The sequence below is a fragment of the Artibeus jamaicensis genome, unplaced genomic scaffold (genome assembly GCF_021234435.1).
Source record: "Artibeus jamaicensis isolate MK-2021 breed Jamaican fruit bat unplaced genomic scaffold, CSHL_Jam_final contig_3109, whole genome shotgun sequence".
NCBI lineage: Eukaryota > Metazoa > Chordata > Mammalia > Chiroptera > Phyllostomidae > Artibeus > Artibeus jamaicensis.
The window spans coordinates 839516-862058 of NW_026521716.1; the positions used below are offsets into that span (position 1 = coordinate 839516).

The 22543-nt window shown below is 49.2% G+C and overlaps 1 protein-coding gene across 17 annotated transcripts in view; it reads left to right on the plus strand.

Annotated features, from left to right (window-relative positions):
- Nucleotides 1–22543, plus strand: part of PPP6R3 (protein phosphatase 6 regulatory subunit 3) — a 118682-nt gene that overhangs the window by 46306 nt on the left and 49833 nt on the right. For 16 of the 17 annotated variants that reach the window (XM_053662891.1, XM_053662890.1, XM_053662896.1 and 13 more), the window contains 5 exons: nt 6500–6732; nt 11163–11349; nt 14592–14729; nt 17145–17210; nt 19212–19324. In XM_053662891.1, coding sequence (XP_053518866.1) covers nt 6506–6732; nt 11163–11349; nt 14592–14729; nt 17145–17210; nt 19212–19324 — 731 coding nt within the window. In that variant the 5' untranslated portion in view covers nt 6500–6505. The remainder of the gene's footprint in view (nt 1–6499; nt 6733–11162; nt 11350–14591; nt 14730–17144; nt 17211–19211; nt 19325–22543) is intronic. The other variant, XM_053662905.1, reaches the window with a different exon arrangement.

Genomic DNA, 22543 nt, shown 5'->3' on the forward strand with positions numbered 1-22543 from the left:
GAATTGAAGTGTGCTGTGTGCGTGAAAGCCTCTGGATTTTGATGACTTTATACCAAAAGAATGACTTGCTGAAATAGTACTGGTTGGATATGTGAAGTTAAATAAAACATACTATTGACATTAAATTTGCAAGTTCCCTTCGCTTGTTTGATGTGGCTGCTGGGACTGGAGACCTGACCCACGGCTTACCTCATGGTCTGGTGCTCTCTGTACTGGATGGCCCCAGCTCGGACTGTGAGTGGAGCCAGCACCTCCTGCCGAGAGAGGGGTCTCGGCTGCGCTGTGGGGAGGCTTGGACTTGGGCAATATGGTATAAAATCTGTGTTCCAATCATGCCCTTCATAGCATATTTTCAAGAAGTAGTATTAAAAATTGTAGCACATTCTGTTGGTAGGTAGAAGCAGCTGCTTCTATGTTTGTAGTTTGTATGCCAGACCTTCAGGTGACTGCAACTATTTAAACTAGAAATATCTTTCGCAAGTTTATTGCAAGACTGGAGTATGACGGCAAATATTCTCTTAGGCTTTGGGATCTTGGCGATCCCGGTGGGGCCAGTAATGGACGGTGTGGATTGAAGCCGGCTCCAGGGATTCTCCAGGGCCCCAGGCCGTGAGGCATTTGCTGTCATGCTCCGCTGTTGCTCTCTTGAAATTATTCATAATCTTTGAGTGCTTGTTTGGTCTTTGAACCTTTTGCCCTTTGCCCAGCCGGTCCTGCGTGCAGGTACTGCACAGCTGACGGCAGTGTGTAGACCTGCGGGGTTATTCCACGGGGTTATTCTACTCGGGTAAGAAAGTTGTCCAGTTACAGTAGAGTTAGTGTATATGAACAGGATATTTGGAATTTTCAGTTTGTTAAAGCCTTTCCTTGTCATTCCCACAGTTTGCTTCTCATTTGTAGGTAGACCAGCTAGCAGTTTCTCTCTTCAGAGTTCTAATAGCTTATCTGGTAGCATGTTTGTGGTGTCGTTTTTGTCTGGGCCCCTGTTGGAAATTGTTATGTTATGTTCTGCTTCTGTCCTACTGATAGAAACCCCATTAGTATCAGCTTGTCCACAGGGAGTTTCTGAAATAAACACAGTCTCATGTTTGCATAGCATGACTTTTCCTTAATTTCTCATGGCTGTATAATTACTTAGAATTACCTGTTGCAGTTCACTACAAATGGTCAGCAGTGGGTTCAACCCAAGGCAGCAGCTGCAGCATCCTGGGAGCTTGCTAGAGAAGCTCAGGCCTGACCCCTGCTTTTCCGAGTCAGAATCATGCATTTTAACATGACCCCTAGGTGTGATCTGTGCTCCTGAAAGTTTGGGAAGCACTGGCCGGAAGCTTACTGACTTCGAAGGTGAACATGCTCACTGTACGTTCACTTCCACCTGCCGGGTGCCCATGTGTCCCAGCTGCCTCGCTGGGCCTTTCTGCCATGCAGCCCATTTACGTGGGAGGATAGAGGCTCAGAGGTGAGGCAACTCTTCTGCAGACCTGTTTGGATGCTTAACAGTCCTGACAAGGTCTGTGGGGGCGGCGTTTATCCGCTGAGAGCCAGCGGTTGTGGGCGATTCCCATGAACCACAGCCGGGCCCCTGCTGGCCACGCTGGAGGAACAGTGAGTGCAGCGGCCCTTCCGCAGAGGGCGTGCTGTCCTTCTCCTTCCTCCTGCAGGTGGTGTGAGCACACCCCCTCTCCGGTTCCCGTGTCCTAGAGCCAGGGTGGCACCTCTTCCTTCAGGAGCAAAGGGCCACTGTCTGCGTGCCGTGAAGTAAAGGTGCCGCGGCCCAGGTTTTGCTTCTGAGAGGGATGATATTTCAGTAACTTTAGATGATCTGTAAGTAAAGCAACTGATCTGAGATGAATTGGTTTAGGGACCCTTTCGTCCTATTTTACGTGCATTAGATGGCAGTTTTCACTTGGGACTTAAGTTGTGGGGAGGCCGCTGTCTGTGGCATCAGGCAACGGGTGAGCTCCCCAGTGGCCACTCATCTCATGATCTTCAGCCCTTTTGGAGAAAAACCTATTTCCAAGCAACTTAATCAGATACAGCCGTTGGATCACTTTTAAAGTATATTTATTTTTACTGAAAATGAGCTGTTGAGATTCTGACTCCATCCAGTTTTTCTGAGTGTCTTAAGAGTAGTTATATTTTTTTAAAGGACCTCATTTTACCTCAAGGTCCTGGGCAGTTGAACTGTGTGACTGCAGTTCATCAGTAGCTTATTCCTCTTTCAGAGGGCGCAGATCAGAGTGAGGGCCCAGCCAGGGGTGGCTGATGTGCCGGCGAGACTTGTTTTCAGTCGATCAGCTGTTTCAGTCGATCAGCTGTTGGCTAAAAGAATGCATGTTTGCCTTAGGACTCTACTGTGGCTATATCTTATTTTACGTTCGTAGTACCCAGTTTAAAGCAAATGCACTGTGGAAATGTGTATTTCCAATGTTCTGTCTTGAACAGTGCTAATATAGAAAGCAAAAGCAGTTAGGCATTTTAAAAAGACAGTTGCTAAAGGATTCCTCTTCTTGTGTTTAAATAAGTATGCAACCTGGAGGCACGGCCTGGGGGGTGAGCAGGGTGGCTGGCCTGGCCGAGGCTCTGCTGGCACACAGCCCAGGGGAGCAGGGCCACCATGCAGCTTAGGGCAGGCCCTCGGGGTGGCAGGCAGCTCTCTTCTCCACATAGATTTGGGAAAGAAGCTCCTCCATGTTTCCATTCTGATGGTCCTCAAGGCCTTTTGTGCACTCCGCACCCAGCTGGGTTGGGCGCAGGGAGGTTTAGTTTGCTCACAGTGCGTGGAGAACTGTCCTGTGGCCATGCCAGCCCGCCCAAAATGTCAGCCCTGTGGCTCTAGGCGGGGGTCTGAGGAAGAGGGACTGGACCTGGTAGGAAGGGAGGTGACCTTCCTACGAGGAAGGAGGAAAAGCGAGCAGGATCTCCTGTTTCCTCTGAGCAGGGGCCACTCATCCTTTTCTGTGCAGGACCAGAGAGTGAATACTTCAGGCCTCGTGGACTGCGTGTGATCCCTGTCACTTAATCTTCTCTTTTCCTGACATAGTCCACACTGTTCGAGGCTTGCAGGCTGTTGCCTGTTCCTGCTCTTAGCTGACCACTGCTAATCACTCAGTCTTTGCAATAAATCCAGTATTTAGTGAGTTGCCTCTGACGTTCCGGAAGTCGGGTTTTACTGGAGGGTGCATACACATGACTGTATCTTGATCCATAGTGTAGAGTTGCCACTTTATCCATGGTTTGGGGGCATCAGTTTATGTTTGATGTATGTGATGTATGTCTTGTTTATAATTAGCCAGTAGTTAGGGCTCTGTACCAAATTTCCTTTTTTTCTGATTTATTTCTTAGTATTTTTCATTATTAAAAAGACATGCTGCTTTGGCCAGTGTAGCTCCTTGGTTGGAGTGTCATCCATGCACCAGAACTTGATCCTGGGCCAGGGTGCCTACAGGAGGCCCAGTCGATGTTTTCCTCTTACATTGATTTTTCTGTTTCCTTCTCTCTCTCTCTCTCTCTCTCTCTCTCGGTTTACCTCTCTCAGCAGTGGAGAAATGCCCTTGGGTGATAGCTGGAGGGGAAGTCATGCTATTTCGAGACTTAATTTTTTAAAAAGGTTTCAGACAAATTTATTAACTGCATACGGTTTTCTGACTTCAAATGGAGGGACCATTAGAGAATAAGAAATTTGGCTTATAGGCCAAAATAAGCACATAGTGACCTGATAATGTTGGGACATGGGTGTGGGGAAGGCACTTTTAGTGCACCTGGTGATTTTAATACGACTTTCCAGTTGGTGACTTTGAAGTATTTAAACATAAGTAAAAGGAACTATTTTGTCATTCAGTACATATCTAAGGATCAAAGTCCCGTGATCAACTTTGAACACAAGGTGGACTGACATGAATGTTCGTTCTTTATTCTTTTTTCTTTTTCTTTTTTTGCAATTTCAGGCTCTTCTTTATTTTTTGAATTTTATTTTATTTTTTTATTTTAATTGTTGTTGAAGTACAGTTTTCTGTCTTTTACTCCCATCTCAGCTGACCCCCCAGTGCTCCCCACCTCCCTCCCATTTCCACCCCCTTAGTGAATTATATTTTATTGATTATGCTTACAGCTGTCCCAATTTCCCCCCCTTTGTCCGGCCCACTTAGCACCCTCCCACCCCCTCAGGCAGTCCCCCCACCACTGTTCATGTCCCTGGGTCATGCTGGGTGATTGTTCTGGAAGGTGGTTTTCTGCTTCAGCTGACTGGACTTGCGTGCCATGTCTGCCCTGAGAGCAACTTGCATGCCATGTCTGCCCTGAGAGCAGTGCAGGTTGCTGTGCGCAGAGTCGAGGGTAACCTGGGCCTGTTGGGCGGGCGTTGTGCTGAAAAAAGCTGTTGTAGCTGCAGCAGGCCGTGCTGCTCCGCAGGGAAGAGCGCGTGCACTTTGGAAGGTGCCATTTGAAGCGCGCGCAGACAGGTGAGCAGAGGTGCTCCAGCCGGAGCCCTGTGCACGGAGCCCTGTGCACGGTGCCGACAGCCCGGCTCTGCCCCAGACAGGGGTGGCTCCGCTCCTCTGTCTTTGTGCAGTGAGACCAGCTTTTTTCTTTTCTCCTTGGGCGTTATCTTTTCATAACCTTTTGCTTTTTATTCTCCGTTTCAATTTTATTAGAATAAAATGGCACCGTGGTTTTTTTGTTTGTTTGCCATTTTTCACAAATCTGAAAACCAAAAAAGCACTTGTGTGTAAGATTTATTTCCACAGTCCTTTTCCCCGAAGTTCCTTTCTTGTTACGTGGATAGGGATCGTCTTTGCCATTATTCTCTTGTTTCTATAGTAATCGCCTTAGATGTGGAAGTCAGTTGCTCTCAAGTTTGAAGCATCCGTTTCTTTCATTCACTACAAGGGCTTTGTGCTCACGGGCACTTCGCCTGCTCCTCTTCCGGGAGGAGAGAGGTCATGAGTAGTGTGGGTGGTTGCTGACTGTGCTGGGAATTGTGACATTGCTTTTCTAACATGTTCTGTGATGTCTTCTGGTCGTGTATTTAATAGTGAAACTGTGCGAAGTGGGTGGGCCTCGCACCGTGCCGGAGTCACGGCCGTGGCGCACAGGCTGCTCTTCTCTGTCCCCGGGTGGGTCAGTGTGACTGGCAGTGTGAAAGAGTGTTGTCTTCCAGGACCTCTATTTTTTTTTTTTTATTTTATTTAGTTATTTTTCAAGTACAGTTTTTTGTCTATTTCTACCATCCCAGCCCCCCCCCCCGCCCCGTGCTCCCCACCTCCCTCCCATTTCCTCCCCCCCAGGACCTCTATTTTTAAAAATACTATTTTGAGCTTATGTTCATCAAAGTATCTAACGAGGGTATATTCCTACCTGATCTCCTAACATGGGTGGATTTAGCAAACTATATAAAAATGTATTACCCGTAGGTCACAGCCTTTTGCAGCTTCCTTCCTTTTCCCCAGGCTCCTCCAGCACAGGATGTGAAATGAGCACGTGAGGGTATTTACACGCTTTTTGGCGATAGTGGTAATGAGGGCCACTTTACTGGGTGGGTGTGAAGCTCCACCTGGTCTGCAGGTCGCAATTTTGGGGTGAATGGAGTAAGTATGTGTCTTACCAAACCTTGGCTCAGGATTCTGCAGTGAGCACCTTTGACAGATAGGAATGACTTTTGAGTGGTCTTATCCCTAATCAGAACTTTTGTCATCTTGTCATCTTTTGGTCAAAAAGAGGCCTTTGAGATTGTCTCATTATGGCAGCTTTAGATTATGCAGTGGACCCTGTGTTTTGTATTTCCAGTTGTAACCAACAAGGAGCTTGTTTAACTCTGTGACTTGAAGAAAACGAAGCCATTTTTCATCGCTGAGCAGGGGAGGAGTAGGAGGCGGGGCGGCGTGTGTGGCATTGGGGGTTGGTGGTTTCGGCTTCGTCCGGTGTCTTTCCTGGCGCCTGAGAATGGGCTTCTCTGGTTTTTCAAAAATTAGGTTCCAGTTTTTCAGTTTCCTTTATTAAGAATGGCACAGGATTTGCTGTGACTTTCAGCTTATGACTTTCAGCTGTGGAAGTGCTGTCCGTGGCTGAAAGTGTGGTTGATGGTGGTTATTGATTTATTTAATTCTTGAGTGTTCTGACGAGGACTAGATACTCAGGTCTCTGTACTCGCCATTTGTTGCTGAAGATGTTAGTTCTGTGCGAGAAGGTGTTCTTCACCCTTAAGAAAGGGTTTGCTTTCTTCCTTCCCCAGCAGAATTTGTTAAATTGTGGATGGGGTCGTTTTACAGGTTGAAATTCCAAGTTTTAGCATTTTTCAGCATTTTCAAGTCAAATTTTTGTTATCAGTAAAAACTTTTTTTCTGAGAAGGAAAAAATGCTTAATTTTTCTTACTTAGAAAGTATTTATAGGTTCAGTGTAAAACATTTTACTTGTGGCATTTTCAACTGTAAAAGTGAACTGAAATGAAAATTAATATGTGAAGTTGAATTTGATTTGAAGTGCTCTCTGCGTTCTGTTTAGACCAGCATGTTTTGGAAGTTTGATCTCCACTCATCATCCCACATAGACACCCTTCTAGAACGAGAAGATGTGACGCTGAAGGAGCTGATGGATGAGGAAGATGTTTTACAGGAGTGTAAGGCTCAAAACCGCAAACTTATAGAGTTTCTGTTAAAAGCAGAATGTCTCGAAGATTTAGTCTCATTCATTATAGAAGAACCACCTCAAGACATGGATGAAAAGATCAGATACAAGTAAGAAATTCAGTCTTCTCTTTAGGGTGGGACTGAAGTGAAGTGGGGGTAGAATATTTACTAGTGTGGTCCAGCCATTCCCCCGGCTGCCGCAGACCATCGACTGAAGGTTTGGGATGGTCAAGAGTGACAGGCTCTGCGGAGCAGGGATCTGTTCTAGAACTAAGTCCAATAAAGGGCCAGGGTTTTATAAGCAAGTGTTCAGCACTTCACTCCGAAGGGCAAAATGCTTTATAGTGATGAAGTTTCTTAAAATAGTATGGCCATCCAAGTAAGTATTTTCTCTTCTTTGCACATAGCAGGGTGGAAATGATGTGACCATCCAAGATCACACAGCAGATCTAAGCCAGAGCGTGGACTTTGAAGAACCTTGCAGATAAAATAAATTTCGATCTTTTGTTAACTGAAAATAAGGGTGGGGGTCTTGGTGGACATTAGTGTTGCTAAATTGAAGCATGTAAGCCCTTGGACAACTACAGCGAATTTATCTACTCATCACTAGTTTCGCCCGTTCGCGAGCAGAGCTGTAGTGCAGCGGGACCCTTTAGAGCCGTCTCTTCCAACACTGTGTACACAGACCCCTGGAGACTCTGAGTGTTCCGTATGTATGTCAAGTGTGGGGTTCCAGTTACTTTTCCATCTCCATCTCTATTGAAACATTTGGCTTCCCTCTTAAAAATAGTACAAATTCAGGAACAAAAAGTTACTGATTGTACATTAAATAAGCTTCACGGAGTAGAAAGAATTATGTTTTTTAGAAGGTTCTCTGTTGTCCTTCCTCCCCTAGTCTATCCCTGGTTTTGGATACCTTTTTGTGTCTTCATGGTGAGAATTTTGCTGTCAGGGAAATAATACTTATTAATACTTTCAAGTTGCTGATGGCTTGGATCTTCAAAGAAGGCCTGTTCTCTGCCAGCCATGAGCATTGACAATGAGTGTTCAATGGCAGCCTCCACTCAGAGATCAGTGCCTTAAACATGAGGAGGAGAGAAACCTGGCAGCAGAAATACTAGTGTTCTCCCATTCTGCAAAAGATAGACACTGAACCACTCTGGGGTTCCTGCGGCAGTGAGCCGGCACTTGGGTGCTGCTTGTCGGGGCTCCTTGTCCTGGTAGGAACAGTGTGGCGTGGGTTTGGTACTGGGCCCCTGTCTTCACAGCCTCTGACACCGGAGCAGTGGACTTGCCCTTCTGGGGCCTGTTTCCTCTGGGACCGAATGAAGCTAATACCTCTTTAACTGAGGAAGAGTAGGCACGCCTGTGGGAAGTGCTTATTTTACTGAGAGTGGCCATGGCTTTTGTTGTAGTGCTTATTAAAATCTGTTTGCAGTTGTGGTTGTTGCGTTGTGCCGTTTGCAGTTGCAAGAGCAGCCCCTGGACCGGCCTTCTGGGTGGCACCGTTTGCAGAGAACGTAACTTGAGCAGCGCGGAGCACCGCTGCTGTGCTTCCGCCACCTGCAGCTTCCACACAGCTGCGCGACCCTGCCAGCTGGTTCGGTGGAGTGGCTCATCCCATGTGTCTGAAAGCCTTCCAGGGGTGCGGTCGACTGCAGTCACCTAAGGAAGTTTAGACTGGTGTTTGGTAGTTTCTGGATGACAGTGATTGCTGTATTTTGTGAACTTCATAATTATCTGTTAGCTACATGTGTGTTTTAAACTCATCACCGTTCTTAGTTCAGTGATTATCTACCACGCATTAAAGGGTTGCCATTTTACATTAATATTTTTTATTTTAGTGACAGATACCTTTGATTTTCAATAATTCAGCATAAATATGACCTAACAGAACTTTAAAAATAGTCCCTTAAGTGGAAGTATGAATTCGAAAGCTAAAATGCTGGTGGGTGAATCAAGGTTCCTACAGAAGGACTTCGAAATGGCTAGAAGCAAGAGCAGAACCAGGAGGGGCTGCCACCTTGGGAGCCCAGGGAGACAAGCTCCAGGAATGGGTGACAGGATAGCTGAGTAGGGCTGCTGCTGACGGGCCAGGTGACAGGTGATGGTTGGTGTTGCATCACGGGGCCCTGGGATGCCTTTGGGGAGAATTGGAGGTGAAGCAGAGGAAGTTGTTTCTCAGGTAGCTTCCTGGAAAGGGAAGAAGTGGGAGCTCTAGGCAGATGTGGAGTCAGGAGGGGTGGTGTTTCCTTCTTTCTAGCTGGAAGAAGCAGTGGTCAATGTATGTGCTGGGGAGAGCGGTGCAGCTCGGAGGGAAATGATGGTGCAGAGAACCCATCATTTGGATGGCTGAGTGATGCGCCATGCTGGAGTAGGTGGGCAGGGGCAGGATCGAGGGCAAATAAGGGGTGGCTTTAGGAGCAAGGCTGGCTCCTGTGGGGGCGAGGAGGAAGGGACTCCCATGCAGTGGGGCATACAGTCGGGCTGGGTTCTCCTCTGACTGCTTTGTGTTCTCAGTACCAGGGCAGGAGGCGTGGTCAGAACACACGTGGGGTTGGAGTAGGGGCGGAGGCCTTGCCCAGTGGTGGTGTGGCGGTGAGTTTTGAGTGTTTCTGTGGCTCATTTAATGCTAAGGAGGGAGGGAGAGCATAGCCCCAGCCCATTCAGAACCAGAGCTTCGGGCCTTCTCTATAGTGCCTAGGCCCACGTGTGCTTCATTAGCTAGAACATACTTCCAAGTTGCCTGTGAGAAAATGGGTGCAAATTTAGAAAGCTGGCCAACGGCCTCATCTGACCTGTTTGTGGGCATTTAGAAGACGCACCCTGCATGTGTGGTTGTCGGCAGGATTGAGGTCTTCTGCCTTTTACCAGTCCTGCATTTGCCAGCAGCGTCTGCACCGGGCAGCCGACACGCGTCCCCCAGGCCCTGTCGCAGCTGAAACGCCAGCAGAAACAGCCAGCATTCGTTTATTCCAGGCCCTTCTCAGTATTTCGTATGTGTTATTCTCTCCCATGGAGTAAGGACTGCTGTCTAATGTTACAAACTTGAAACCTGAGGCCCAGAGAGGCTAAGTGACTTGCCTGAGATCATACAGCTTGTGAGTGCTGGGGATGGGTGCTCAACATTGTTGGTGATGCGATTCCAGAAGCTGCGCCTGTAACCACTGAGTAATCTTGCCTCCTCCAGCATAATGGTGACTATATTATGGCATCTGTATGCCAACTTGTTTCTTAAAGTGAGGAAGATCCTAATTTGATTGAGGCCTCAGCCTCCGGAATAGGTTTGTTGATGATGTGACCTTTGTGTCCACACACCTGCCAGTTCTGTTGTCTTCAGGTTTTTCTCCTCCCAGAGGTTCATTTGGGGACATTCTCCTACTGCTCAGCCGTCTGACCTCCCCCCAGACCTCTCAGGCGCTGCAGCTCTCTGGTCTGTTGCAGGTGGCCTCTCCGGCAGAGGCCTCAGAACAGGCAGCCACTTGCTTGACGGGTGTTCCAGCCCTCAGTCCTCACCTCTCTGTCACACAGCTGCTTTGGGCTGTTGTCACCTCCCTGTCTTGGTCAGCATGAGCTTGCCCTTCCCAATGACTGGATGCTTCTGGGTCCTGGCTACTCGACAGTAGGGAGTAAAGAGCAGAGAAGTGAGCCATGGTTGGGGAGAGTGTGGTCTTCTTGCCGCTGTTGCTGTTGCCAACATGAGGCACGGTTCGTGGTCGGAGGAGTGAGTGAGGCGGCAAGTGGATCTACTGCCTCTGTTCAGGCAGAGTGTCCCCTCGTGCTCAGAGACAAGCCAGCTTTAGGGGTGCAGGTATTTCCGATGCTGTGGGGTCTGTAGAAGAGGTCTGTGTCCCCCATCAGTGAAGTCTGATGGCAGCCAATCCCCAGAGACCTGGGAGGGTGGGTGTGGAGAGCTCATTTTTACGTGCAGCTTCCCACCTGGGTGCTCAGGTGATGTCCTGTTCCCCACTGCAGAGTGTGAGAATGCTTCTTCTCCTTAGAGGTAATGTGGACTGAACATCTGAGAAATCCCAAAACAGCTTTCTAGTACCATTTGCGACCCGTGTGAAATTAAGAGGTGGCTGGTCCAGGAGCTTCATTGTTTCTTGAGTAGGCACAGGTGCTGGGTGCATTGCAGGTTCCTGGAAAGCAGCGTCCCTCGTGGCTGTCCCAGAAGCTGTGCCGCTCTCTGCCAGAGCAGGCTGCTGGGGGATGCAGCCCGAGGCTGTCGCCTGCCACATCCCGCCTCATCTGCAAGGGCCCACGCCCTGTACGGTGACCCTCCTCTGTGACCCTCCTTGGCTCCTGAGTCCTAGGTGTGCTCTGGTTTGTTGGGGAAAGTGTACTTATGAAAGCCTGGCTTAGGAACAAGTTTTTAGGCAGTAGAAAATTCACTTTAATCTAGAGGTTGGGAAGTGATTTTCTAATTCTCAGAAGATTACTTTTTACAAAATTTTAGGAAGCTTTTCTGATTTGTGTTTTACTTTATGTGATTAAACTGTTAAATAGATGATGATACGAGTGTCCTGTTCTTGTAGGTATCCAAATATATCCTGTGAGTTGCTCACTTCCGACGTCTCCCAGATGAATGACAGACTGGGGGAAGATGAGTCCCTGCTAATGAAACTGTATAGCTTCCTCTTAAACGACCCCCCCTTGAACCCACTGCTTGCCAGTTTCTTCAGCAAGGTGCTAAGTATTCTTATCAGCAGAAAACCAGAACAGGTAAATATTGTTTCCCAGAAGGTAAGTGTGAGGGCTGACTGTCCCTCCGAGGCGATCCCCAGGGATTTTGTTGCTTCGGTGTTCTGAGTGGACTTTCAGTCCCGCTTCTGTAAGAGAATATGCTCCCAACTTGAAACATTCTGGATGTTCTCTGGCTTGACACTGATTTACACATTAATGAATATGTTCGAACTTGACATTCTTTTCTGAGTGTCCCACGTCTCAGTTTTCTGGTAGACTGTGGTTTCCTCTGGACAAGTAGCCAGAAGCGTGAGGATGTTAGTACTTGTTGGGAAGACGGCGTTAACGGTGCGGACTGAGCAGTGGAGGATGCGAGGGGTGTCTTAGTGACTAAAGTAATAATAATTGAATTTTTTCTTTCTCTTGATGATTACAAATGATACTTAAATCAAAAAGCTTCCCTAGAAACGTGATTGGTGTGCGCAAATGCTGATTGTTTCTACTCGGGTTCCACTCAGAGCTCAGCTGGAGACATGGGCTGTAGGCTGGCACGCCCTGTGTGGCTCTGAGCAGCGCTCCACAGGAGTGCCCGCCCGGCTGGGGCCGCACTGACACCCCTCCCCCTCCTCCTCTCCCCCTTTCCTCCGTGTCCTCCCCTTTCCCCACTCTGTTTGGCTCTTAAACAACTCAAATGTTCTTGGAAGGTTGCCAGGTATCGGTTGTGTGTATAGAGCTCCCTGGAACGGGGTCTCGACCAGCAGGAGCACCACCTGAGCACTGGTCTGCCGTGCAGGTTCCTGAGCTGCCCTCCAGGCCCGAGACTCGGCCGCTCTGGGGCTGGGGCTGGGGCTCAGCAGTCTGGGATTTCAACAGGCTTCCAGGTGACGGGCGTGTGCCACTGCTGTAGTGGCTTTTGCTGGGAAAATAGGTCTGCTGACCAAAGACTGTGATCCACTTAGGGAAACAGGCAGCGTCGAGCCTCCAGTGCCCAAGTGCAAACTGTGACAGGCCTGCCAGGGTACAGTGAGCAGGGGCTTGACAGCTGGGGCCCAGGTGGTCAGACCTGTGGGACTACAAGGCCTGTCCCCCCTGTCCCCACTGCCTGCACACATGGGGGCCTGGCGCTCTTTTAGGCCCGGTGCATCTCTCCTGTGCCACGGCGAAATGGGTCCGTGTTTCATTTCGGAGAGACGAGGTCATCCTTTCCTGCCTTAACTGGGCACAATTACCTTTCTACATGTAGTGGGATTGAGGTTCGTTTTTCTTTTAAAACATATTTTATTTATTTATTTACTTTTAGAGAGAGGGGAACGGAAGGAGAAAGAGTGGGAGAGAAACATCAATGTGTGGTTGCCTCTCATGTGTCCTCCACTGGGGACCTGGCCTGCAACCCAGGCATGTTCCCTGACTGGGAATCAAACTGGCGACTCTTTGCTTCACAGGCCCGTGCTCAATCCACTGAGCTACACAGCCAGGGCTGAGGTTCTTTTTTGAAAGACAATAATCCCCAAATCACAGTTACCCCGATGCCAGTTGTGTTTCTGCCCTCTGCCCTCCGAGAGAAATAACAGGACTGCTGGCAGCCACGAGAACGTGCGAGTCCCCCACAGCCTACGTTACCAGTCAGTTCCGGCTGGTTGTGGTGGTTATCGATACAGGTCCTGGCTTTCAGCACATGCGTGAGAGCACACTGGGGCTTTCTGAGTGTGTGTGTGGGGGGTCTGCAAGGTGAGACGTGGCGTCTGTGTGAGCACGAGGGGGCAGTGCCACTGCGTGCTCAGGACAGGGCCTGGTCACTGCTGCTCCTCGTGTGGCTTGGTGCAGGGCTCCTGGCACGAGCGCCAGGAGATTCAGTGGCCCTCGCTCCTCCAGCTGCAGGGAAGGGTCAGCCCCTGCACCTCTCTGTCATTGTGAGGACCAAGTGTAAATAAAGGTTTCCCGTCACACGATGTATTAATGAGGAGCTATGAAGCGGCAAGGGATGAAAAAACAATTAAGACTCAGTCTGACTTAATGGATACATGTGTCAGTTCGTGGAGCAGGAAGTCCAGTTGTAGGGCACTTCAGGGTCGGACGATTTTGTGTCTCGGCTGGGTCATCCTCTGTATAGGACATCTTGCTGTTCTTGCTGTGCCTTTGGGCTCCAGGTCCCATTTTTCTCTTCCCTACTCACTATGCTTTTAAAAACTATCGTGTAACTGAGTTGTGAGTGATAAATCTTGTTTAACTCCTCGAAGGTTCAGTACAACATCACACCTCACTGTCTGGAGAAGCACAGTGTGCTGGTCAGTCCCGCCCTCGCACCCGGTCCTGTGTGGGGGCAGGTGTGGTTGTCCGCCAGACTGCCCCGTGTGCGGTAATGGCAGGGTCCTGGCTTTGCAGAGGCAGGGATCCAGGTTTCAGGGCAGACGCTTTTTAGCCTTCCCGCAGGATGTCTCGCCAGTCTGAGCCTTGGCCCCCACATTTGCAGCATTGAGTTAAGCATCCGCACCACACAGGCTTTTGGGGACTTCAGGGGAACCGTCAGAGCAGCTGCCATGCTGGCCTGCTGCTGCTGGGCCTCGTGAAGAGGTTTGTGCGCATGGACACAAGTCAGAAGGGACCTGAGGGCACTGGACAGGACAGGCTCCCCTTCTTCCTGCATAGGAGAGACCCAGGTGGCAGGCAGTACACGGCTTGGTTTCCATCCTGACAGTCTCGGTGTAACCGTCGGCCTCTTCCACACACTCACTGTGTGAATCTGATCAACAACTCACTGTGCGAATTGCTCAAACAAAACCCACATGTGAGGTTTCTGTAGCAGAGTTAAAGTCACTTTGACTGATGGAGATATCTTTATGTGTTGAAATTGTTTCTCTCGCTAGCTAGAGTATAATTAAGACTTTAAATGTGTATTTTGTGTTTTAGTGCACCGTTTCATGGACTTGCTTTATGGTCATAAACTGAAATGGTACATTCTGTTGCTCTTTATTAAATTTTTCGTCCTCATTCTTTGAGAATTGATAATGAAAGTCAGAGAAATAAAAGAGTGTTACGGTGTATTCACATTAGGGAGTGTGTGGTAATTGGGAAGTTTTTGTTTCCTTTGGGGTTTTTGAACAGTGCAACAGTTAACAGGCGCCCCGGCTTGCCGTCTCTTTATGGATTCAGATTTGCCGCTGCTCCGCTCACGGTGGTGCCGGGGTTTCTGAGGGGGCTGTTGGAGGGGTCAGGTTTGACAGCATGCTGAAGGTTACAGTTCCAGGTGACATGTCTTTCAGATTTGGTTTGTTTTTCTCTAGATTGTGGATTTCTTAAAGAAGAAACGTGATTTTGTAGACCTTATTATAAAGCACATAGGAACTTCAGCTATCATGGATTTGTTGCTCAGGCTCCTGACATGCATCGAGCCTCCACAGCCCAGGCAAGAAGTGCTAAATGTGAGTAGAATTATCACCGTCCTTGACCCACAGGGGTGGGGAGAGGCGCATGAGCCTGTGGGTTGCTATCTGCTGGGGAGAATTCCAGGGGGTTGGTAGGAGAAGGTGGTCTGGGGACCTGGGGGGAGGAGGGTAAAGAATGTGGTTCCGAGACAGGAAGAGACTCAGATTTTGCAGGATTGAGGTTCAGGTGTGCGAGCATCCCTAGGTTCCTGGGGCTCCGCTCCCCGTGCGGCCTGCCTGTCAGTGGGCAGGGGGGCGCATAGGCTGAGCCTGCGTCTCAGCGCTGGCTGGGCGGCAGAAGCAGCGGCGGCATCAGCGCTCCTGCTGAGAGCTGGGTGTCATCAGGCCTGGGCTTCGAGGCTTCTTTATTGAGAAGATGTCATAGCACAGGCACTCTCCAAAGTCGAAATGGAAAGGTGTCCACACTCCCAGGGAATCGGGCTGCAGAAGCAACTTTCTTCTCCAGGGCAACGAGGATAAGGGAAACGGCGTTCATTTCCTAAAGGGCATGTTTAACATTTTGGGGAGATGGTAACCTCAGGACCCATCTGTGGGAGGGAAGCGGGAGGTGTGAGTGACTTGAAGACAAGGGGTCTCAGAGGCTCTTGTCTTTCCCCCCCATGCCCCGTCTCAGCCTCTCTTCTGTTCTCTGTGCTGCCTTCTTCCACATCCGCTCCTCAGTTCACTCCATCTTTAGTTCTCCACCTGGAATCTTAGAGCTGACTCCTTTCTCTGGAAATGAGGGTTATTGAACATGTTAGTTTTCGTTAAAGAAGCAGAGCCAGGAGGGTCTGACAGGTGGTGCCCTGGAAAGGGGGTGCTCCACTGAGGTGGGCAGGGGTGCCGTCCTGTGCGGGTGTCAGCAGGAGGATCTGGGGTGAGGCCGGAACGCCGTGGTCCTTGCGAGGAGCCTCCAGTGGGCGGCCTGGTGCAGGCCCTGGGAGCTGCCCTGGGAGGGCCTAGATCGGATCCTTTTGGGTGTGTTTCTGTGGATGTGAAAAGAGGTCAGGGTTCCAGGGAAGACTGTTGGGGGCAGGGGGGAGGCCACCTTTATATGTGGGTTATTACAGGGGGAAGTTCTCAGTATGGCTTTTTAGAATTCCTTTGGCTACTTCTGGGTTGAGTTTTAAAAAGCCTGTCTCCAAAGGAATTAGATGTGTCCCTGGAGGGATGCAGTCAGTGGTGGTGTTAATGCAGGCAGGGGTTAGGGAAGAGTAGCTGGGAACTCTTAAATGACTCTTGGGGCCCCTGTGGGGGTTAGTCCAAAAGTGGGCTGGGAATGAGGTGCTTGTTACTAGCTGTGAAGGCAGTAGGGGCCTGATGAGTGATGGTCAGGGGCCCCACCCCCTCCGGACAGGTGTTACCGTCCTCTGCTTTAGGACATTGCGACTCTTGGTGTGGTCCCAAGACATCACGTGAGAGCTTGTTGGAAATCATGAGCTCAGGCCACACCCCTGCCCTTCTGAATCAGAATCCACATTTCAACCAGACCCTGGGAGTGCAATATATGTGCACAATTTGTTTAATAAAGTTCAGGTTGGGCCTCTGCTTTTTGTGATGCCTCCCCGGTAGCTTTGTGTACATTTTCCTTCGGCACATCCCTTCAGGAGCCGGAGACGGGGTTAGGTCTTCTCTCTGTGCCTTTAGCACATTGGACTGGGGTTCTGGCCACCCAGCTCTTCCCCCCTCTCCTCTAACCTTCAGGGGCCGGTATGGGGGCGGGGGTGGGGGCCTGAGTGTCTTGTTTATTGTGGTGTTTCTGTTCCTCACAGAACTGGTGTTTCAGCGCCGAGTTGTGGTTTCTTTTTATTTTCATCCCCTTCATGCTTCTCTTCACAGCGGTGTTCCGTGTATGGGTGGAGAAGGGAATGTTGTGGTCGGGATGCTGGCTCTGTGCTGCCGTGTGGCGGGGCAGATGGACTCAGCTTCTGTGCTGCTCCCTGGTTGCCCCCACCCCCCACCCACATTTTCTGTGGTGCTTTTGGAATCTACAACTTCATTATGTGTTCTAACGCAGAGGCTTGATACTAAATACTGCCTTTCTCAGTCTTTCTGAAACTCTCTTAAAGTGAATACCCTCCCACAGAAATGAATCCCCTAGCCCCATTACCCAAAGTTCAGACCCTTGTAGCACTCAGCGTCTGAGAAGCGCCATGGCTAGGAAACTGGTGTGTAGAACACATGTGTGGGGGCATTCTAAGTTGGGGAGTCGTCGGTGCTGTTGGCTGCTGTTAAAATATCTTTACTGGCATTTTCCCTGGGGGACTTTTAATTTCCTGTAGTGTTCCAAGTCCAGAGAAACCCGTAACATTTTACTTAAAGTGTGATGGATATTTCCAAGTGTGTTAACCTTCATTGGGCTTGAACAAGAGCCACTCATTGCTCTGATCACTTCTACAATGTGTTTTACAGTGGTTAAATGAGGAGAGGATTATCCAGAGGCTTGTGGAAATAGTTCACCCGTCGCAAGAAGAAGATGTAAGTTCTTTTGTCTGACTGTAAACTGAATTTTTTAAAAAAGAACAATGTTTATTTGGGCACAGAGCATATAATTGAATGAAGTATGAAATAGAGGATGGGTAGAACAGTGATAATACGGCATTCTAAAGTTGACAATTTTCTAAACACTGAAGGCTTTAAAAACACCGTTTTGCCGATACCCAGAAAATGTCCAGGAGCGTGGACTGCAGCCGGCGGTCTGGCTGTAGCCGTCTCATTTCTGAAGTGCGGATTTTGTGCTGAATCTGCTGGCCTTTGTTACCAGCCTCCTCTGTCCACACTTTGTGATTGTTGTTTTATATATATATATATATATATATCCCACTTTAGACAAGGCCACATCTGCATTTGTGTTTCCCGGGCTTTTGTGCTCTGGCAAGTTTGGCTTTGTCCTGGGAGCTGAAGGTGGACTCCGCATCAGCGTTGACCCTGCTTTGCAGTTTACACATTGAGCTCTGCTGAGGGGACACCTGTCAAGACAGGGTCCCTGGGATGAGCTTGTGTGGCTCTGTCCAGGAGGCTGTCACTCTGCCTCTCTGCTGCTGCTCTTCTTGCCACCTTCAGTAGCAGGTGGACCCGCACGGAACTGCCCGTGTCCAGCCCTTTCTATCTACAGACATGATGGTTCCATGCTCTTCAACCTCCTGCCTGCGAAGGAGCGGCTTGGAGAAGGTGCAGGGTGTGTCCTGGGGCACAGGGGACCTTCTGTGCTCCCTAGGTGGCTGGTTAGGAGAGTGCAAAGGAGGTGTGTCACCAAGGGGTATTTTCTCATAAAGCCATTTTTCTGTTAAGGTGAGTCTGGCCCTTCCCCTTTCACACTGGTCCATTTAAGAACTCAGTACCTATAGTTTATCTGAAACCAGCATTTCTTAAAAAAAAGAAAGAAAAGAAAAGCTAACTATTAAAGGGGCTGCTGATTCTCCATCCTGCCCCTCAGAACAGTGTTAGGCTTAGTGTTGACATTGAGGACACACTCCAGTATGTCAGGTGCCTGAGTGTGAGAACCCTGCTTAGAAGGACCGCTGGGTCTGGGTGGGAGGCGATCCCTCTCCTGTGGCTGGTGGGATGAGTGGATCCACGCGATGGGCTTGTGGAGGGTGACTGCGGCCTGCCCATTCAAAGGGAGCACATGGCTGTGGACCGGACTTGCTTGTCACTGGGTTCAGGTTCTGGAGCAGAAGAACCCGATGGCTCAACAGGGTGTTAGATCCATCTGCAGGGCCCAGGCTAAACCCATGAAGAAGCCCTGCTCTGTGGCGAGTGTTTCCACAAGGGACAGTGTTTGGAGTACCTTCCCCGCCTCACTTGCAAGAAACTTAATTTTGCCCTTTGGACAGACAGTCCTGTTGGTACTTCTGTATTAAGTGACAAAGGACGTGCTATAATTGTACTGGCCAGTTTATATTTATTAAGAGAGTGCGAGGTCCCCAATTCCAGTCAGAGGGTTTTGATGGCCTGGTGCGTGCAGTCATCTGCCCTGGAGTATCATTGTTCTGCCCGTGCTGTAGGTGACGTCACTGTAGGTGCCGCCGCCGCCACGTGCCGCAGAGGGCCCTGTGTTGGGCTCTGGGAGTCTAGAGGTTTCCCGTAGGGTAAATCCGCTGCACACATTTCTTACCCGGTATTATATCCAGAAAGCTAGAGTTGCCCTTTGTTAACCAAAGAAGTGTGTGCATTTTTCTGTGCAGATAAAAATACATTTTGGGGGGCGCACTTTTTTCCTTCAGACAGACAGTTGGAGAAGCCACTTTTCCCGTGGTGCTACGCCCTTGCAGCGCTTGGCAAAGCCCACGGCCGGGCGGAGGGAAGCGCTCGGGCCTTGTACGGGCCGTTTCTTTTGAGCTTGACTTTCTCCTCATGCGTCTTATGGCCAGCGGTGATTTGTGTCATGTCTTCCGCAGTTTCCTCCCTAACTTTTCATTGTAAATTTGACTTTTGACATGTTTTATAGTTGTTGAAATTGTACTTTTTTCTCTCTAGCGGCATTCAAATGCATCACAGTCACTTTGTGAAATTGTTCGCCTGAGCAGAGACCAGATGTTACAAATTCAGAACAGTGCAGAACCCGACCCTCTGCTTGCCACTCTAGAAAAGTATGTTTTAAACTCTGTTCTTGTCCTTTGTTCATGCTGATGCTGTTTGATGTGTTGCCATTGTGAGATTGGTAAGTGTTTCTCATGTGGGAGTCATCCCCTGGAAAATCGTACCCATGGGTGGGTGGGTGGCGGGGTGGGAAGGTGGGAAAATTGCTTGTCTAGTCCCAGTTACTCGTTCTGCCCAGTAGAGGCCTACAGGGTAAGAACGTAAATAAATGACATTTGTACGTAGACTGAACTAGAACAGTTTAAACTAGAGTTCTGCAAAACCACTGTAAGGTGGGGTAACTACATCGTGACTGTACTCATGGCCTCCACGGGTGTCTGGTGGCAAATTTCTGTGTACAGACTAATTGGACCTGTTTTAATGAACAGTGTTCTCAGAACCCATCTCGGGGTTTACTGTACTTTTGTGGCCAACTGAGGGAAGCCTTACCAGACCTGATTGGAAGGGGGACAGTGTCGCGTGTTTTTCATTTCTCTGTACTGATCCTGCCATTACTCAGAGAATCAATCCTAAGTGAATAGCCAGGTCATGTTTAGGCAGAAGACAGCCGGGGGGTGGAGGGGGTGCTCTTTTGAGATTTGTTAGTGGCCAACCTGCGTGTCTGATTCTACTTTTTCTGGAATCAGACATTTTCAAAGAATCTTTACCATCAAATATGGGCATATATTGGACCTGCATTCATACAGATGAAAGTATTTTAATGAAAAACCAGGCATTTCCCCAGTTAGAGGAATAATGGACAGTTAGCCTGCGATGCTGAGGGCTGTCTTGTTTCGTTTTGCTGCTGCTGCTCTTGTTAGTGACTTCGTTGGTCCGGTTTCAGCCCTCCTGTAAGTGAGGCCCGTTTGCACACTTTGGTTAGCTAGTTAGAAGGCCCATGTACGTATGTTTGAATGTATCGTAAACGGTACACATGTCCTCGCCGAAGGACTTGTGTATTGATTTTAGAGAGGGAGGAAGGGAGAGAGAAATGTCCATGTGAGAGAGGGACATCGATCAGCTGCCTCCTGTGTGTGCCTGACTGGGGATCGAACCTGCGTCTTTCTCATGCACAGGATGATGTTCAAGCAACTGAGTCGCCCCGGCCAGGGGACCCTTTTATTAAAGGAAACGTGTGTATTATTCAGTTGGCAAGCATGACACAAGCAAGGAGCAAATTAGAGACATGGTATCTCGTTTTAAACTCTGCCTCCCGAGCAGCCGTACGTCTCTGTGCGTGTACAGAGTGGGGCGCAGTGGGCAGCTTCTCTCAGCTAGCCATGTCTAAGAGTGTCGGCGTCTGGGTGAAGGGCCCTTTTACCGCCCCATGTCCGTGACTCTGGCCGTTAGGGCACGTGCACCCCTCTCATACCATGCGGGACGTTTTGCGTCCAGACACTCATAGTTGTCATAGCAGGTTGGAGTTGCCATTTGAGCGTTAGAAATACTGAGTAATAGCCATTTCATGACAGCGCTGCTCAAGAAAAACATGAAAGCTACATGTAACTTAAAATTTTCTAACATTGAAGTAAAAATGAGTGAAATTAATGTTAATCGTATACTTCAATCTAAAAGGTAGTAATATTTCAACATATGTGTACTCATTAGAAAAACTATTAATGAGATAAAGTTGGCCCTCCATATCTGCGGGTTCCTCGTGTGCGGATCCAGCCGCTCATGGGTCAAAAACACAGGAGGGCCCAGGCCAGGTGGCGCAGTTGGCTGGAGCACTGTCCCCTGCCCCAGTCCCCTGCCCCAGAGTGGCTGTGGGTGAACGGCGGGAGATCAGGAGGGAGCATGTGGTCTCCCTCGCTGCCGCAGCCCTCTGCCCACACGGCTGCACCCCAGCAGAGTGGGGTATCCCCCGCCAGCCCGCCCATCTGGTGTTAGGGTTCAGGCCGTGTCTTCAGTCGTTGCATGCGGGCGGGCGCATGCCCAGAACTGATGCTGTGAACTGTCCCTTGGAGGTTTCCTCCAACATGTGGGCCCCATGAGGCAGAGGCCCCACCGTGTCACTAGTCGGGCCTTCTGAGCCCTTAGCAGTGGGAAGACTCACTCTGCTCCCACCCTCCCCTTGAGACTGAGAACCAGGCCTGGAAGTAGCAGGCTCACACCCATGTGAGGGTGGCCCCTCCAGCATCTGTGGACTGAGAAAGTGCAGTGGCAAAGGTTTCTCTCTGCGGACTGAGGAAACTGTTACAAGGTCGTAATAGGTTTTTACCTGTTTGGTGAATTACTAGGTAGAAATGTTACTGGGCCAGTCTACTGGCCGTACGTAGTGTACAGACCACCTACGCACGTTACCCCAGACTGTACACAGGTTGGGAGCACTGCACGCGCCCAGGTTTTAGAGGAGGAAAATAGGAAAAATATTTTTGAAGCAAAAAAATGTGGTAAAATATTAATAACAAATAATGTAATAGTTAACCAATGTAAATGTAAACAGAACTCAACAGCAGCATTAACAACCATTGTTCCTCCCAAATTTGGGGGAGGGGTGCATCTTATAGTCCAAAAAATACGGTAAGTGCAGGTTAGCACATGAAGGGGAGTCCGGGAGGAGCCCAGTCAGAGAGAGGCAATGCGGGAGGGGCCGCGGTATCTGACGACAGGCGCCAGCTTGGTGAGCAGTCTGGGCTTAAACAGAACGTATTCAGTCCAGTGGCTCGGAAAAGTTTTCAAGTTCAAAAATTCCTCGAAAAATGGTTGTATTAGAGATGGTTGGACTGGGCAGCTCTATTCTTAATACTAATAAACTTAGAATGAGTTGGAGTTTGCTCCCTGCTGAGCCAGTAGGTTTTATGGGAGGGAGCCGTGGTCTGGAAGGCACAGGGAAGGCCCTGCGTGGCTCAGGGGTTCGGTCGCTGTGCATCCAAGAACTTCCTTTTTTTAAATGTGAAAAGGCGTATGTGTTCTCTCACGTGTAAATAAACACCTGATTTAAAGAATTACAAAGGCATTCCTTTTATCCTGTTGGATAAGCTGTCCCTCGGTTTATGATTTCTTCTGTATTTGTTGATACTTGTTTATTTAGATAAGACTCAGAATATGGCTCAGCTACTGGGTTACCTTGACTTACAAATGCGAGCTGGTTATTGCATTGTTTCTGTTCTTTAGTGCAGTGCTTTCTTGGATGTCACACCACTGGTACAGTGCTGGTTTCGGCAGGGCCCACGAGCCAGTGCGACACAGCTCTGGGAGCACCAGAGGCTGCCTTCTGCAGGGCGGTC